General features: G+C 50.1%; 1 protein-coding gene across 1 annotated transcript in view; it reads left to right on the top strand.

Annotated features, from left to right (window-relative positions):
- Nucleotides 1–18,257, top strand: part of ube2j1 (ubiquitin-conjugating enzyme E2, J1) — a 46,790-nt gene that overhangs the window by 13,208 nt on the left and 15,325 nt on the right. Inside the window, exons 2-5 of the mRNA XM_030110620.1 lie at nt 481–554; nt 2,336–2,467; nt 2,555–2,639; nt 5,124–5,229. Coding sequence (XP_029966480.1) covers nt 481–554; nt 2,336–2,467; nt 2,555–2,639; nt 5,124–5,229 — 397 coding nt within the window. The remainder of the gene's footprint in view (nt 1–480; nt 555–2,335; nt 2,468–2,554; nt 2,640–5,123; nt 5,230–18,257) is intronic.

Raw genomic sequence — 18,257 nt, 5'->3', positions numbered from 1 at the left:
GTGGAACACACACCACACACACACACACCCCACCACACACACACTCTGCTGTGTTGGTTCACGTCTTCAGCCGGAGTGTCCTCGGGCAGAATCAGACAGAGCACGTGTTCTGTGTTCTGGAAGCAGCGAGGAGTCCTGCCCCCCTCTGGACCCCCCCCCCCCCCCACCCCCCCCCCCCCCCCCCTCGCTCCCTCCCCACGGCGCCCGGCGCTGTGGTGAACATGTGAACATGTGTTGGGCTGGGCGACCTGCCACACACTGCTGACCTTGATGCAAGGCATGATGGGAAACCAGGCCTGGAGCTTGTGCCTGGTGGTGAGCGTCACATCAGGAAGTGTCCCTGTGTCCTCTGCTGCCAGGCCGGCCAGGAAGGTCCCAGAATGCCTCTGTCAGACGTGGACGATGAGTCTGGGCAGCGGGACGAAGCGTCCTGAAGGAGCTGACCTCAGTGTCTCTGTCTGTCTCTGTCTCCATGTCCAGCGGTGAAGAGGCTGATGAAGGAGGCTGCAGAGCTGAGGGAGCCCACCGAGCACTACCACGCCCAGCCACTGGAGGTAGGTCCCCTGTCCTCTGCAGCCGGTCTGCTGTCCTCCAGGCCCCCTGTCCTCTACAGCCGGTCTGCTGTCCTCCAGGCCCCCTGTCCTCTACAGCCGGTCTGCTGTCCTCTAGCCCCCTGTCCTCTACAGCCGGCCTGCTGTCCTCTAGGCCCCCTGTCCTCTACAGCCGGTCTGCTGTCCTCTAGGCCCCCTGTCCTCTACAGCCGGTCTGCTGTCCTCTAGGCCCCCTGTCCTCTACAGCCGGTCTGCTGTCCTCCAGCCCCCTGTCCTCTACAGCCGGTCTGCTGTCCTCTAGGCCCCCTGTCCTCTACAGCCGTCTGCTGTCCTCTAGGCCCCCTGTCCTCTACGCCGGTCTGCTGTCCTCCAGGCCCCCTGTCCTCTACAGCCGGTCTGCTGTCCTCTAGGCCCCCTGTCCTCTGCAGCCGGCCTGCTGTCCTCTAGGTCCCCCTGTCCTCTACAGCCGGTCTGCTGTCCTCTAGGCCCCCCTGTCCTCTACAACCGTCTGCTGTCCTCTAGGCCCCCTGTCCTCTGCAGCCGGTCTGCTGTCCTCTAGGTCCCCTGTCCTCTGCAGCCGGTCTGCTGTCCTCCAGGCCCCCTGTCCTCTGCAGCCGTCTGCTGTCCTCCAGGCCCCCTGTCCTCTGCAGCCGGTCTGCTGTCCTCCAGGCCCCCTGTCCTCTACAGCCGTCTGCTGTCCTCTAGGCCCCCTGTCCTCTGCAGCCGGCCTGCTGTCCTCTAGGTCCCCCTGTCCTCTGCAGCCGGTCTGCTGTCCTCTAGGCCCCCTGTCCTCTACAGCCGTCTGCTGTCCTCTAGGCCCCCTGTCCTCTGCAGCCGCCTGCTGTCCTCTAGGTCCCCCTGTCCTCTGCAGCCGGTCTGCTGTCCTCTAGGCCCCCCTGTCCTCTACAACCATCTGCTGTCCTCTAGCCCCCCTGTCCTCTGCAGCCGGTCTGCTGTCCTCTAGGCCCCCTGTCCTCTGCAGCCGGTCCCCCTGTCCTCTACAGCCGGTCTGCTGTCCTCTACAGCCAGCCCCCCTGTCCTCTACACTGGTCTGCTGTCCTCTAGGCCCCCCTGTCCTCTACAGCCAGCCCCCCTGTCCTCTCCAGCTGGTCTGCTGTCCTCTAGGCCCCCCTGTCCTCTACAGCCAGCCCCCCTGTCCTCTGCAGCCGGTCTGCTGTCCTCCAGGCCCCTGTCCTCTACAGCCGTCTGCTGTCCTCTAGGCCCCCTGTCCTCTGCAGCCGGCCTGCTGTCCTCTAGGCCCCCTGTCCTCTGCAGCCGGTCTGCTGTCCTCTAGGCCCCCTGTCCTCTACAGCCGTCTGCTGTCCTCTAGGCCCCCTGTCCTCTGCAGCCGGCCTGCTGTCCTCTAGGTCCCCCTGTCCTCTGCAGCCGGTCTGCTGTCCTCTAGGCCCCCCTGTCCTCTACAACCAGTCTGCTGTCCTCTAGGCCCCCCTGTCCTCTGCAGCCGGTCTGCTGTCCTCTAGGCCCCCTGTCCTCTGCAGCCGGTCCCCCTGTCCTCTACAGCCGGTCTGCTGTCCTCTACAGCCAGCCCCCTGTCCTCTACAGCTGGTCTGCTGTCCTCTAGGCCCCCCTGTCCTCTACAGCCAGCCCCCCTGTCCTCTACAGCTGGTCTGCTGTCCTCTAGGCCCCCCTGTCCTCTACAGCCAGCCCCCCTGTCCTCTCCAGCTGGTCTGCTGTCCTCTAGGCCCCCCTGTCCTCTCCAGCCGGTCCAGTGTCAGCTCCTGCTCAGACTGACCCCCCCCCCCCCCCCCCCCCCCCCTCCTCAGGACAACCTGTTCGAGTGGCACTTCTCGGTCCGCGGGCCGCCGGACTCGGACTTCGACGGCGGGGTGTACCACGGCAGGATCGTGCTCCCCCCGGAGTACCCCATGAAGCCCCCCAGCATCATCCTCCTCACGGTGAGTCCCGCCCCCTCCAGCAGGGGACGGACTGTCCCGTCCGGCCACAGCGGTACTGAGCGTGTTCTTCTCCTCTGGTGTCCTCAGCCCAACGGCCGCTTCGAGGTGGGGAAGAAGATCTGCCTCAGCATCTCGGGACACCACCCAGAGACCTGGCAGCCGTCCTGGAGCAGTGAGTGTCTCCCAGAGGCCTCTGCTTCACGCCAAGCACTGGCTTGTCCTTGGCTTACCCCTGGTTTGTCCCTGGCTTGTCCCTGGCTGTCCCTGGCTTGTCCCTGGTTCATCACATTGGTGTCCTCTCAGAAGAGTCTTTAGCTCCCAGCTGCAGATGTCCTGCTCAGCTCGTCCTCCATGTTGCGTCTCAGCGTGGGACGTCAGTCAGAGGCCTGGCGGTGGGAGGCGGAGCGTCTCCTCCCCCTCCCCCTCCCATACCCAGACACTGAACAGAGGAGCGTCCAGTCATTAACAGACGCAACTTCCCCCTCGCAGACATCCGGCTCGGCCTCATTCGTCTGGTCTCCCATGATCCCCTGGGTGTGATCTGCCCCCTGGCCGCCTGGCAGGTGGACAGGAGGAGTTCAGGCTGGAAGGCTTTGAAGTCTGTCTGTCCCTGGCTGCTGAGCCTCTCAGGCTTTAGCCTTTTAACATCTAAGAAGTCTCACTTTGCTCTGTTGGGATCAGGAAGTTCTTCTCCAAGTAGCAGGAGCCCAAACTTCCTGCCGCTGACACACTTCTGTGTCTTTGAGCTGGTGGAGCAGAGACGTCCCGACGTCTCTCAGACACTCCGTCTCACTGCAGAAATGGACAACAGGCGTGTGGTGTGCGGGAGGAGGCGTGAGAGCGTCTGGTCTGCAGGCAGAGACAGGAAGAGCTGTCTGTTCAGGGATAAGATCAAGCTCTGGCTCACTGGCCCAGGGAACATGGTGTCTTTTCAATCCGACTGTAAACAATCGGTCTGCTCCGCATGCCGCTGTTTCGAATGAACTGGTGCCCGTGTTAACTTGTGACCAATAGACTGAAACATGCAGTGGTTCTGGTGAACGTCGGCTATCGACAGTCACGTTTAAAGTCTTTAGTGAGTCTGACTTTAACAACTGCTGTAATCAGCCTGTGTCTACACAGACCTCCGCCGTCATTCGTTAACACGAGAACCAGTTAATCCATAACACCAGCCGGCGAGCGCTCGTGGTCTGCTACGGAGCTCTTTATACAACTCGCTGTTGTGCGATTTGCTTCCATCTCGTCTCTCCAGTGTTTTTTCTTTTGGGGTTTTTATTAAAGCGATACTTCAACATTTGGCAAATTGGCCCATTTAGCACAACTCCTCAGTCATTAGAACAGCAGACTGACTGTTTCTGTGAGGGCGAGCTGTTGTTTATTCAGCGGTGAGTCGGGGAAGGTTTTCAGGACGGACACAATGGAAGTGGATGGTATTTTTGTTCCCCCTCCAAACTCATCAAATACACAATCCAACAACCCCAAAACACTTTGGTGGACACGTTATAATCCACACATTCACTACGCTGTGGAACACCAACAATAATATTGTAGCGTTACGACACTGAAGCAAATACTGGGAACTACTTTTTCTTTTGAGATCACTACGCCCAGACGCCATGTTTAGTAAGTAGTTCCGTCTGAGCAATCTTCGCATAAACAACTCAGTCTGGTCATTTTGCATTGATATTTCACAGCGTAGTGAATGTGTGGAATACAAATACAAAACCCGAATAACGTCCTCCAGATAAGAACCAGGGTAAAAAAGTTAAAACCAAGATAAAAGTAAATAAATGAACAATAATACCTCTGCAGTCTGATTGTGCAAAGTCTCCACAGTTGTTCCGTTCAGTAATAGCAGCAGGAACCAGGCTGGTTCTGTAACGTCTGGTTCTCCTGTAGGGACCAGAACCCTCCGTCCAGGGCGGAGCTGGAGCTGGAGCTGGAGCTGGAGCTGGAGCTGGAGCTGGAGCTGTCTGGTACAGGGATGCTGGAGGAAGCTGTGTCCAGAAGAGCATTTAGCTGTTTAGTTTCAGGCTTTTCTCGTCTTCAGACATGTGACTGAACCACAACACCAAGGAAAATAAGACAGGCTCAATGAAAGAAGGAGAGAACATGGTCGTTACAGTTCAGTCAAAGTGAAAGAGTGAGAGTTTCCTGAATCAGTCCAGACTCTGGAGACTCTTTCTAAGACTCAGTGGTCTGACCTTTGACTGAAGTGGCCGTGTGCATACACCTGAACCCTTGAGCCTGGGTCCTGCTCCCCTCGGCTCCACTCAGTCGCTCAGCTGACTGAAGGCAGCTGGAGTGGGGTGGAACCGCTCCGGTCCGGGGTTTGCTGTTTTATTTGGATGCGATCAGCCGGAACACGCCGTCGTGGACGGTCGGTCCACCGGAGAACCGCAGGGACTTGGTTCTGGCACAAACGCAGCCAATGCCTGGGATTTAACCGCCAACCTTCAGGCTCCTGAGCTGCTCGGCGGCCTGCTTAACCTTTAACCTGGACTTATCTCCTGAAGACAGGAGCGTCCCTCACGGAGCGCCGTCCAGACCCGGTCCCAGCACCCCCCCCCCGGGCGCCTGGCGGAGGCAGCTGGACGGGTCCTTATGTAACCACCGCCTGCCGCGAGTAACTCTGCTGTCTCTGTCCTCCTTCCAGTCCGCACCGCCCTCATCGCCATCATCGGGTTCATGCCCACCAAAGGGGAGGGGGCCATCGGCTCGCTGGACTACACCCCCGAGGAGAGGAGGGCCCTGGCCAAAAAGTAAGACTTACCACCAGGCTCACATCTGGTCCTGGAAAGGTCTCTGACTCCCTCCTCTGTTTTAATCCCTCTGAGGCTTTAAGACTTTTTTACAACACGACGGCGACAGACGGCCAGCTGTGAGCTGTGGCTCCACCACTGCTGTACTCCCCCTGCAGGGACCACTGTCTGGTCCCCCTGCAGGGACCACTGTCTGGTCCCTGCAGGACCACTGTCTGGTCCCCCTGCAGGGACCACTGTCTGGTCCCCCTGCAGGGACCACTGTCTGGTCCCCCTGCAGGGACCACTGTCTGATCCCCCTGCTGGGACCACTGTCTGATCCCCTGCAGGGACCACTGTCTGGTCCCCCTGCAGGGACCACTGTCTGATCCCCCTGCAGGGACCACTGTCTGGTCCCCCTGCAGGGACCACTGTCTGATCCCCCTGCAGGGACCACTGTCTGATCCCCCTGCAGGGACCACTGTCTGGTCCCCCTGCAGGGACCACTGTCTGATCCCCCTGCAGGGACCACTGTCTGGTCCCCCTGCAGGGACCACTGTCTGGTCCCCCTGCAGGGACCACTGTCTGATCCGGTAACTAGTCGCCACGGCCCCAATCCAAGTCGTCCCTGACCTCGCCGGCCCCATGCCAAGTCGGCCCTCGATCAACTCGGCCCCAAGTAACTGAAAAAATGATAAACCATACATCAACATCAGCAGGGGTGCTGAGAGAAAAAAAGGGCTCAGCCCGTCATCCAATGGTGGGGGGGCACGAGCGTGGCACGGGCGCCCTCATCCAACGAGGGTACCAACGCCTCACCAGACAAGTTTACCGGGATTTTTTTTCATCGTGACAAATACAATATGTAGCGTGACTGCGTGACAAAAGACCGGGTGCTGCAGCACCAGAGGCGGCGCCAGAGTATTTAGTCTGGCGGGCTGAGGCGGGTCTGACCCATACTGTGGCAGGGCGCCACAAAATGCCAGAGCTTCAGTGTGAATGTATATTTAAAATAAAACACCCCGGCTCCATCTAGATGCAGGGAAACACGGTCGCTCCCGGGTCCAGCCAGCTTTCCTCTTTTGCCGCACTTTTGTCCGTGTGAGGCTTCCGTCGCACGACACGAACTGTTACTCTGAGCGCACGTCCAGCACGGCGGAGAGGAGAGCTGCTCTTCCTTCTGAAAGTCAGCCGTTTGTACGGCCTGCAGAAAAATCAAGTACAATAGAACCACCGTTCTGTCTCCGGTCCGGAATCACCGACCGGAGCCCCCGCCTGCAGTGCCTCTGCAGTCTGCTGGAGGAGGTTGCCAGATCTGTCGCTATCCCCCGTAAACATTATGGAACCTCGTTTAACTCAATAGAAAGCAGCCCAAACCGCCATCTTGGTTGGAAATGCACGTTAAAACCATATTTGTATAATTTAAAAAAATCACTTCATAAACACATCATTTCATCAACCCGTCCGACGTGTTCAGTAAAGAAGCTTGATTTGGCAGAAACCCGCCCAACCTGGCAACACAGAGCCACTCCGGTCATACAGCTGTATTCCACAGAACAGCCAAGAATCTAAACACAGCTCCAAAAAATGAAGAAAGCAGGCAGCAAGAGCGCATCGAGGAGGCAAACCACACGCAGCAGTCAGGAAAATAATACACAGTGTTAGACTCACCAGGCTGACTGTCACAGGAGTACAGTCCTCCGGTTTTTCTGACTGGAGGCAAAAACCACAGGAGCTCAGGTCTCCGTCCAGAGTCTCACTCCACCACTTCTGCACGTTCGTCTGGTAATGTCGCTGTGACTGGCTCTGATGAGTCTGTTGTGGATGAAAGCTGAAGAGCAGGAGATTGGAGCTGGTCACACATGAATTTTGTGACCCGGAAAAACTCCTGGAAAACCGTGAGAAGCAGGACAAACCGTTCACCAACAGGACGGTTTAAAAACAAACGTGTCCATGTTTTGACCAGCTTACTGCTGTTAACTTCATCACGGGTGACTCTGAGCCGCCAGTACAAACTACAGCCAGGTTAGCTAAAGACCCCATTTATCCCAGGACCCCAGAGTGACAGCTGTCCTCGCAGATGCCTGTCTGAATGCCGTTACATGCGCCGCAGTGGCGCTGTTGGATTTAAAACTTTTATTGTTTCTTGGGTGGCTTATGGTAGGGCTGATACAATTCTTGGTGGGGCTTTAGCCCAACCAAGCCCCACCCTGGCGCCCCCCCCCCCCAGCACCCCCACTTCCAGAAGTTCCAGAAGAAATCTGTTATTATCACATGTTATCACAATTAGTGTAATTTATATTTTTATTATATTTGAATTTTATAATTAGGGGGCCAAGCCACGGATGGCCCGGAGCGCGTATGCATCGCATACGCGTTCCCAGGCCAGCCAGGCTGGGAACCCTATTGTATTGGTCGGATTTTTATTATTATTAGGGGGCCAAGCCACGGATGGCCCGGGAGCGCGTATGCATCGCATACGCGTTCCCAGGCCAGCCAGGCTGGGAACCCTATTGTATTTGGTCGGATTTTTATTATTATTTTATTATTATTATTTTTATTTTTCCGTGTGTAAAGTCCCGCTGCAGCCCAAACCGTTCATGGGAGGGCGGTGCAATTTGGTGGCTTGGTCCCAAACCATGGTCCGACGGCATACGCAAAAAATCAAATGAGTCCACCACTAGGTGGCGCTATAGGCCACATAAACGTGTTTTGGACTGTAACTCCCACCCCGTGTGTCGCACATTCAAAAAACTTATATCCTCAGATTCCCTGAGTAGAGCTGAATCACGTGGGCTAGGCCACGCCCATTTCCGCCTATAATTTTTTTTCGCTAGATCGCAAAAACTGAAAAACATACTTTTGCGAACTCCGTCCAGGGGCTTTGTCCGATCCGCGTGAAAAGCAGCACATAAAGTCTTCAGAAGGGTCTGACCTTAAGTTATCAAAAGAATTTTGCTACGTTAAAATATGCGGAAACTGTTTTTGACTAAACTTTAGTAGCTAGCTAGCTAAACACAAAGTTTCACAGATCTTGGTCATAATAAATGCAAACGCCACCAAACTTGAGATCCTTGGTTGCCATGTGACTGTGGATGGATTAACCCAATACCGCGAGCACTGGCCACTAGGTGGCGCTGTAAGATGAGAAATTTATATCTCCTAAACGGCATGACCGATGCTTACTAAACTTGGTAGGTATGATCCTAATTCACTCCTGAGGTAATATCTTGAAGTTAATCTTGATTGGTCAAAGTGGGCGTGGCCTATTAATGGTGTCCAACTGCAGCTCCAACCGTACATGGGAGGGCATTGCAATTGAGTGGGAAGGTTCAGAACCTTGACGCAACCCACTCCGCTAAAAATCAATTTCATCGTCCACTAGGTGGCGCTATAAGCCATGCAAACTCGTTTTGGGCTATAACTCCCACGCCATATGTCACCATTCCAAAAACTTACGTGCACTAATTCCCTGAGTAGAACTGAATCATTTGGGCTAGGCCACGCCCATTTATGTCTTTAGTTGTTTTCGCTAGATAGCAAAAACCAAAAACATACTTTTCCGAACTCGTCTAGGGGCTTTGTCCGATCTGCATGAAAAGCAGCAGATAAAGTCTTCAGTAGGGTCTGACCTAAAGTTATCAAAAGAATTTTGCTACGTCGAAATATGCGCAACGTGGGCTTGACTAACATATGCCAGCTAGCTAGCTAAACACACGGCTTCACAGATCTTGGTCATAATAAATGCTAACACCACCAGATTTGACATGCTTGGTTGCCGTGTGACTGTGAGTCTATAAGCCCATTTTGGTGAACATTGGGCACTAGGTGGCGCCATAACTCATGAATATGCGTTTGGGCTATAACTCCCACGCCATATGTCGCACATGCCAAAAACTTACATCTTCTAATTCCCTGAGTAGAACTGAATCATTTGGGCTAGGCCACGCCCATTTATGTCTTTAGTTGTTTTCGCGAGATAGCAAAAACCAAAAAACATACTTTTCAGAACTCCGTCTGGGGGCTTTGTCCGATCTGCATGAAAAGCAGCAGATAAAGTCTTCAGTAGGGTCTGACCTTACGTTATCAAAAGAATTTTGCTACGACAAAATATGCGTAATGTGGGCTTGACTAAACTTTACCAGCTAGCTAGCTAAACACAAGGCTTCACAGATCTTGGTCATAATAAATGCTAACACACCAGACTTGAGATGCTTGGTTGTCATATGACTGAGGGTCTATCAGCCCATTTTGGTGAACATTGGCCACTAGGTGGCGCTATAACTCATGAAAACGCATTTTGACCCGTAATTTTTACCTTTCAAATCACATCTTCTTAAACTTGATGTCGACATGTTCCATTAGCACAGTGGCATCATGGGACATAGGCCATGCCCACTTCTGCTACTAAATCACTAAAAAAGGGGAATAAACAGGCATAGTTTTAGGGGTATAACCAGTAAAGGTGTAGTAACCAACAGTCGCCACATGGTGGAGTTTATTGTTTGTGAGCAGTGTCTGTGGTGAAAGCAGGCTTTCTCTGTGTGAACTGAGAGATTGCAAATGAACAACTTCATGAATCTTTTTGTGACAAAGAAGTATCTGGTCCAATAGGCTCTATTCACAACTCAAACACTTCCTGAACTTCAGCAGGCTCCTTGTTTCCTGTCTTTCGTGATAGGATGAGCTGATTAATACAGGTGTGTCTGAAGTTGTTACAGAGGTCAGACACACCTGCATTAATCAGCTTTTCCTATCATGAAAGACAGGAAACAAGGAAAATCCTTACGTTCAGGAAGTGGTGAAGTTGTGTATAGAGTACATCACTCTATCAGAGGAAAATCAGAGTTGTAGAAATGACTGGAAAGTCAAGAGAGCCATGACATTATATTCTTTACAAGTGCATGTAACACTCTGACATCAACTGTATTGTGTTTACAATGTCATACTGTCTTTTTTCACTGACAATTAAAAACAACCTGTGTCTGCTCTATATTCTTTACAAGTGCATGTACACTCTGACATCAACTGTATTGTGTTTACAATGTCAGACTGTCTTTTTTCACTGACAATATTAAAACCAACCTGTGTCTCCTCAGTGACCTGACATGACTAAAAACCAAGCAGCAACTCATGGTAGGAACTTGGTGTCTGAAAGACAGACAGAAACGGCATGATCTCTGAGTAATTTACTCTTTTCAAAGCAGTTTCTGTATGGTTAAAACATCGGATTCTCAACACTGAACTCAATTCACTGCTGTCTGATTCGGCCAGAGGCTGAGTGCTAACTTTGGTCAAAATTGGCGAAAACGGAGGCGCAGCAAACAGAGACATCAAGTGACGTGAAAGTTGATCAGAGTTGCACTGCGTATGGTGAGCGTGACGTGGGCCTGCTGGTGGGGTAAGACGTCGGCTCGTGTCCCGACGCCCGCCCCGAGCCCGGGGTCCCTCGTGGCGAGATTCTGAGGGCTCCGCTGAGTCCAGGGTCCGAGTTGCCCCGGAGGCTTGGCCCCCTATGAGCACTGCTTGCAGTTCTAGTTATTATTAGGGGGCCAAGCCACGGATGGCCAGGGAGCGCGTATGCATCGCATACGCGTTCCCAGGCCAGCCAGGCTGGGAACCCTATTGTATTTGATCGGATTTTATTATTATTATTTTATTATTATATTATTATTTTATTTTTCCGTATGTAAAAGTCCCGCTGCAGCCCAAACCGTACATGGCAGGGCGGTGCAACTTGGTGGCTTGGTCCCAAACCATGGTCCGACGGAATACGCAAAAATCAAACGAGTCCGCCACTAGGTGGCGCTATAGGCCACATAAACGCGTTTTGGTCTGTAACTCCCAGCCCGTGTGTCACACATTCAAAAAACTTATATCCTCAGATTCTCTGAGTCAAAGTAAATCACCTGGGATAGGCCACGCCCATTTCCGCCTAGAGTTTTTTTTCGGTAGATCGCAAAAACTGAAAACATACTTTTGCGAACTCCGTACAGGGCTTTGTCCGATCCGCGTGAAACCAGCACATAAAGTCTTCAGAAGGGTCTGACCTTAAGTTATCAAAAGAATTTTGCTACGTTAAAATATCGGAAACTGTTTTTGACTAAACTTTAGTAGCTAGCTAGCTAAACACAAAGTTTCACAGATCTTGGTCATAATAAATGCAAACTCCACCAAACTTGAGATCCTTGGTTGCCATGTGACTGTGGGTGGATTAACCCAATACCGCGAGCACTGGCCACTAGGTGGCGCTGTAAAGATGGGAAATTTTATCTCCTAAACGGCATGACCGATGCTTACTAAACTTGGTAGGTATGATCCTAATTCACTCCTGAGGTAATATCTTGAAGTTAATCTTGATTGGTCAAAGTGGGCGTGGCCTATTAATGGTGTCCAACTGCAGCCCCAACCGTACATGGGAGGACATTGCAATTGAGTGGGAAGGTTCAGAACCTTGACGCAACCCACTACGCTAAAATCAATTTCATCGTCCACTAGGTGGCGCTATAAGCCATGCAAACGCGTTTTGGGCTATAACTCCCACGCCATATGTCGCACATTCCAAAAACTTACGTGCTCTAATTCCCTGAGTAGAACTGAATCATTTGGGCTAGGCCACGCCTTTCTTTAGTTTTTTCGCTAGATAGCAAAAACCAAAAAACATACTTTTCCGAACTCCGTCTAGGGGCTTTGTCCGATCTGCATGAAAGCAGCAGATAAAGTCTTCAGTAGGGTCTGACCTAAAGTTATCAAAAGAATTTTGCTATGACGAAATATGCGCAACGTGGGCTTGACTACACTTTGCCAGCTAGTTAGCTAAACACAAGGCTTCACAGATCTTGGTCATAATAAATGCTAACACCACCAGACTTGAGATGCTTGGTTGCCATGTGACTGTAGATCTATCAGCCCATTTTGGTGAACATTGGGCACTAGGTGGCGCCATAACTCATGAATATGCGTTTTGGGCTATAACTCCCACGCTGTCGCACATGCCAAAAACTTACATCTTCTAATTCCCTGAGTAGAACTGAATAATTTGGGCTAGGCCACGCCCATTTATGTCTTTAGTTGTTTTCGCGAGATAGCAAAACCAAAAAACATACTTTTCCGAACTCCGTCTGGGGGCTTTGTCCGATCTGCATGAAAAGCAGCAGATAAAGTCTTCAGTAGGGTCTGACATAAAGTTATCAAAAGAATTTTGCTACGAAAATTTGCGCAATGTTCTTGACTAATGTTTGCCAGCTAGCTAGCTAAAGACACGGCTTCACAGATCTTGGTCATAATAAATGCTAACACCACCAGACTTGAGATGCTTGGTTGTCATATGACTGTGGGTCTATCAGCCCATTTTGGTGAACATTGGCCACTAGGTGGCGCTATAACTCATGAAAACGCATTTTGACCCTAATTTTTACCTTTCAAATCACATCTTCTTAAACTTGATGTCGACATGTTCCATTAGCACAGTGGCATCATGGACATAGGCCATGCCCACTTCTGCTACTAAATCACTAAAAAAAGGGGAATAAACAGGCATAGTTCATTTAGGGGTATAACCAGTAAAGTGTAGTAACCAACAGTCGCCACATGGTGGAGTTCATTGTTTGTGAGCAGTGTCTGTGGTGAAAGCAGGCTTTCTCTGTGTGAACTGAGAGATTGCAAATGAACAACTTCATGAATCTTTTTGTGACAAAGAAGTATTGGTCCAATAGGCTCTATTCATAACTCAACCACTTCCTGAACTTCAGGAGGCTCCTTGTTTCCTGTCTTTCGTGATAGGATGAGCTGATTAATACAGGTGTGTCTGAAGTTGTTACAGAGGTCAGACACCACCTGCATTAATCAGCTTTCCTATCATGAAAGACAGGAAACAAGGAAAATCCTGAAGTTCAGGAAGGGGTGAAGTTGTGTATAGAGTACATCACTCTATCAGAGCAAAATCAGAGTTGTAGAAATGACTGGAAAGTCAAGAGAGCCATGACATTATATTCTTTACAAGTGCATGTAACACTCTGACCTCAACTGTATTGTGTTTACAATGTCATACTGTCTTTTTTCACTGACAATATTAAAAACAACCTGTGTCTGCTCAGTGACCTGACATGACTAAAACCAAGCAGCAACTCATGGTGGAACTTGGTGTCTGAAAGACGGACGGAAACGGCATGATCTCTGAGTAATTTACTCTTTTCAAAGCAGTTTCTGTATGGTTAAACATCAGAGTTCTCAACACTGAACTCATTCACTTCTGTGTGATTCAGCCAGAGGCTGTGTGTTAACTTTGGTCAAATTGGCGAAAAGGGGCGCAGCAAACAGAGACATCAAGTGACATGAAAGTTGATCAGAGTTGCACTACGTATGGTGAGCGTGACGTGGGCCTGCTGGTGGGTTAGACGTCGGCTCGTGTCCCGACGCCGCCCCGAGCCCGGGGTCCCTCGTGGCGAGATTCTGAGGGCTCCGCTGAGTCCAGGGTCCGAGTTGCCCGGAGGCTTGGCCCCCTATGAGCACTGCTTGCAGTTCTAGTTATTAGGGGGCCAAGCCACGGATGGCCAGGGAGCGCGTATGCATCGCATACGCGTTCCCAGGCCAGCCAGGCTGGGAACCCTATTGTAATTGAAAGGATTTTTATTTTATTTTTTTTTTTTATTTTTTTTTTCCGTATGTAAAAGTCCCGCTGCAGCCCAAACCGTACATGGGAGGGTGGTGCAATTTGGTGGCTTGGTCCCAAACCATGGTCCGACGGAATACGCAAAAAATAAAAGATCCGCCACAGGTGGCGCTATAGGCCACATAAACGCGTTTTGGTCTGTAACTCCCAGCCCGTGTGTCGCACATTCAAAAACTTATATCCTCAGATTCTCTGAGTCACACTAAATCACCTGGATAGGCCACGCCCATTTCCGCCTAGAGTTTTTTTTCGGTAGATCGCAAAACTGAAAAACATACTTTTGCGAACTCCGTCTAGGGGCTTTGTCCGATCCGTGTGAAAAGCACATAAAGTCTTCAGAAGGGTCTGACCTTAAGTTATCAAAAGAATTTTGCTACGTTAAAATATGCGGAAACTGTTTTTGACTAAACTTTAGTAGCTAGCTAGCTAAACACAAAGTTTCACAGATCTTGGTCATAATAAATGCAAACGCCACCAAACTTGAGATCCTTGGTTGCCATGTGACTGTGAGTGGATTAACCCAATACCGCGAGCCTGGCCACTAGGTGGCGCTGTAAAGATGGGAAATTTATATCTCCTAAACGGCATGACCGATGCTTACTAAACTTGGTAGGTATAATCCTAATTCACTCCTGAGGTAATATCTTGAAGTTAATCTTGATTGGTCAAAGTGGGCGTGGCCTATTAATGGTGTCCAACTGCAGCCCCAACCGTACATGGGAGGGCATTGCAATTGGGTGGGAAGGTTCAGAACCTTGACGCAACCCACTCCCCTAAAAATCAATTTAATCGTCCACTAGGTGGCGCTATAAGCCATGCAAACGCGTTTTGGGCTATAACTCCCACGCCATATGTCGCACATTCCAAAAACTTACATGCTCTAATTCCCTGAGTAGAACTGAATCATTTGGGCTAGGCCACGCCCATTTATGTCTTTAGTTGTTTTCGCGAGATAGCAAAAACCAAAAAACATACTTTTCCGAACTCCGTCTAGGGGCTTTGTCCGATTTGCATGAAAAGCAGCAGATAAAGTCTTCAGTAGGGTCTGACCTAAAGTTATCAAAAGAATTTTGCTACGTCGAAATATACGCAACGTGGGCTTGACTACACTTTGCCAGCTAGCTAGCTAAACACACGGCTTCACAGATCTTGGTCATAATAAATGCGAACACCACCAAACTTGAGATGCTTGGTTGCCATGTGACTGTGGGTCTATCAGCCCATTTTGGTGAACATTGGCCACTAGGTGGCGCTATAACCCATGAAAACGCATTTTGATCCATAATTTTTACATTTTATATCACATCTTCTTAAGCTTAACATCGACATGTGACCTTACCACAGTGGCATCATGGGACATGCTACTAAATCACTAAAAAAGGGGAATAAACAGGCATAGTTCATGTTAGGGGGGAGTAACCAAGAAAGGTGTAGTAACCAACAGTCGCCACATGGTGGAGTTTATTGTTTATGAGCAGTGTCTGTGGTGAAAGCAGGCTTTGTCTGTGTGAACTGAGAGATTGCAAATGAACAACTTCATGAATCTTGTGACAAAAAAAAGTATGTGATCCAATAGGCTCTTTCACAACTCAACCACTTCCTGAACTTCAGGAGGCTCCTGTTTCCTGTCTTTCATGATAGGATGAGCTGATTGCTACAGGTGTGTCTGAAGTTGTTACAGAGGTCAGACACACCTGCATTAATCAGATTGTCCTATCATGACAGACAGGAAACAAGGAGCCTCCTGAAGTTCAGGAAGGGGTGAAGTTGTGCAGAGATCCATCACTCCATCAGAGGAAAATCAGAGTTGCAGAAATGACTGGAAAGTCAGGAGAGGCATGACATTATATTCTTACAAGTGCATGTAACACTCTGACCTCAACTGTATTGTGTTTACAATGTCATACTGTCTTTTTTCACTGACAATATTAAAAACAACCTGTGTGTCTACTCAGTGACCTGACATGACTAAAAACCAAGCAGCAACTCATGGTTGGAACTTGGTGTCTGAAAGACGGACGGAAACGGCATGATCTCTGAGTAATTTACTCTTTTCAAAGCAGTTTCTGTATGGTTAAAACATCAGAGTTCTCAACACTGAACTCAATTCACTTCTGTCTGATTCAGCCAGACGCTGAGTGTTAACTTTGATCAAATTGGGGAAAAGGGGGGCGCAGCAAACGAGACATCAAGTGACGTGAAAGTTGATCAGAGTTGCACTGCGTATGGTGAGCGTGACATGGGCCTTGCTGGTGGGGGTTAGACGTCGGCTCGTGTCCCACGCCCGTCCCGAGCCCGGCGTCCCTCGTGGCGAGCTTCTGCGGCTCCACTGAATCTGGGTTCCGACGTGCCCCGGAGGCTTGGCCCCCTATGAGCACTGCTTGCAGTTCTAGTTATTATTAGGGGGCCAAGCCGCGGATGGCCAGGGCGCGTATGCATCGCATACGCGTTCCCAGGCCAGCCAGGCTGGGAACCCTATTGTATTTGGTCGGATTTTTATTATTATTATTTTTATTTTTCCGTATGTAAAAGTCCCGCTGCAGCCCAAACCGTACATGGGAGGGTGGTGCAACTTGGTGGCTTGGTCCCAACCATGGTCCGCGGAGGACGCAAAAAATCAAACGAGTCCGCCACTAGGTGGCGCTATAGGCCACATAAACGCGTTTTGGTCCATAACTCCCAAACCGTTTGTCGCACATTCAAAAACTTATGTCCTCAGATTCCCTGATAGAGCTGAATCACGTGGGCTAGGCCCCGCCCATTTCCGCCTAGAGTTTTTTTCGCTAGATCGTTAAAACTGAAAAACATACTTTTCCGAACTCTGTCTAGGGGCTTTGTCCGATCCACGTGAAAATCTGCACATAAAGTCTTCAGTATGGTCTGACACAAATTATCAAAAGAATTTGCTACGTCAAAATATGCGCAACGTTGGCTTGACCAAACTTTGCCAGCTAGCTAGCTAAACACAAAATTTCACAGATCTTGGTCATAGTAAATGCTAATACCACCAAACTTGAGTTCCTTGGTTGGCACATGACTGTGGGTGGATGAGCTTAAAGGCGAAAACCTTGGCCACTAGATGGCGCTGTATAGCCTGGAATTTTATATCTCCTAAACGGCATGACCGATTTTTACGAAACGTGGTAGGTATTACCCTAATTCACTCCTAAGGCAATATCTTGAAGATCATCGCGATTGGTCAAAGTGGGTGTGGCTTATTAATATTGTCATGCTGCAGTCCAAACCGTACATGGGAGGGGATGCAATTGGGTGGGATGGTCCAGAAGCTGAATGCGATGGACTACACAAAAAATGGAATTAATCGGCCAGCAGGTGGCGCTATAAGCCATGCAAACACGTTTTGGGCTATAACTCCCACGCCGTATATCGCACATTCCAAATACTTATATCCCCTGGTTCCCTGAGTAGAACTGAAGACTTGAGCTAAGCCACGCCCATTTCCACTATGATTTTTTTCGCTAAATGGCAAAACTGAAAAATATACTTTTTCGAACTTCTTCTTGGGGTTTTGTCCAATCTGCACAAAACTTGGCAGATACAGTCTTCAGCTTGTTCTGACCTAAAGTTATCAAAAGAATTTTGCTCCATCAAAATACGTGTAAATGACACTTGACTAAATTTTACAAGCCAGTTTGCTGAACACAAACTTTTGCATATCTTGGTCATAATGAATGCTAGTACCACCAAACTTGAGGTCCTTGGTTGGCATGCAAGCCCAGAGTCTAACAAGGTGAGCTTCTGCGGGCTCTGTGAAATCTGGGGTCCGAGTTGCGCCGGAGGCTTGGCCCCCTATGAGCACTGCTTGCAGTTCTAGTTATTTTTATTTTTCCGTGTGTAAAAGTCCCGCTGCAGCCCAAACCGTACATGGGAGGGCGGTGCAACTTGGTGGCTTGGTCCCAAACCATGGTCCGACGGAGGACGCAAAAAATCAAACGAGTCCGCCACTAGGTGGCGCTATAGGCCACATAAACGCGTTTGGTCCATAACTCCCAAACCGTTTGTCGCACATTCAAAAAACTTATGTCCTCAGATTCCCTGAGTAAAGCTGAATCACGTGGGCTAGGCCCCGCCCATTTCCGCCTAGAGTTTTTTTTCGCTAGATCGCAAAAACTGAAAAACATACTTTTGCGAACTCCGTATAGGGGCGTTGTCCGATCCGCGTGAAAAGCAGCACATAAAGTCTTCAGTAGGGTCTGACCTAAAGTTATCAAAAGAATTTTGCTACGTCGAAATATACGCAACGTGGGCTTGACTACACTTTGCCAGCTAGCTAGCTAAACACACGGCTTCACAGATCTTGGTCATAATAAATGCGAACACCACCAAACTTGAGATGCTTGGTTGCCATGTGACTGTG

Source organism: Salarias fasciatus, chromosome 15 (assembly GCF_902148845.1).
Source record: "Salarias fasciatus chromosome 15, fSalaFa1.1, whole genome shotgun sequence".
NCBI classification, from domain to species: domain Eukaryota; kingdom Metazoa; phylum Chordata; class Actinopteri; order Blenniiformes; family Blenniidae; genus Salarias; species Salarias fasciatus.
This window is presented reverse-complemented; position numbering and strand designations above follow the sequence as displayed.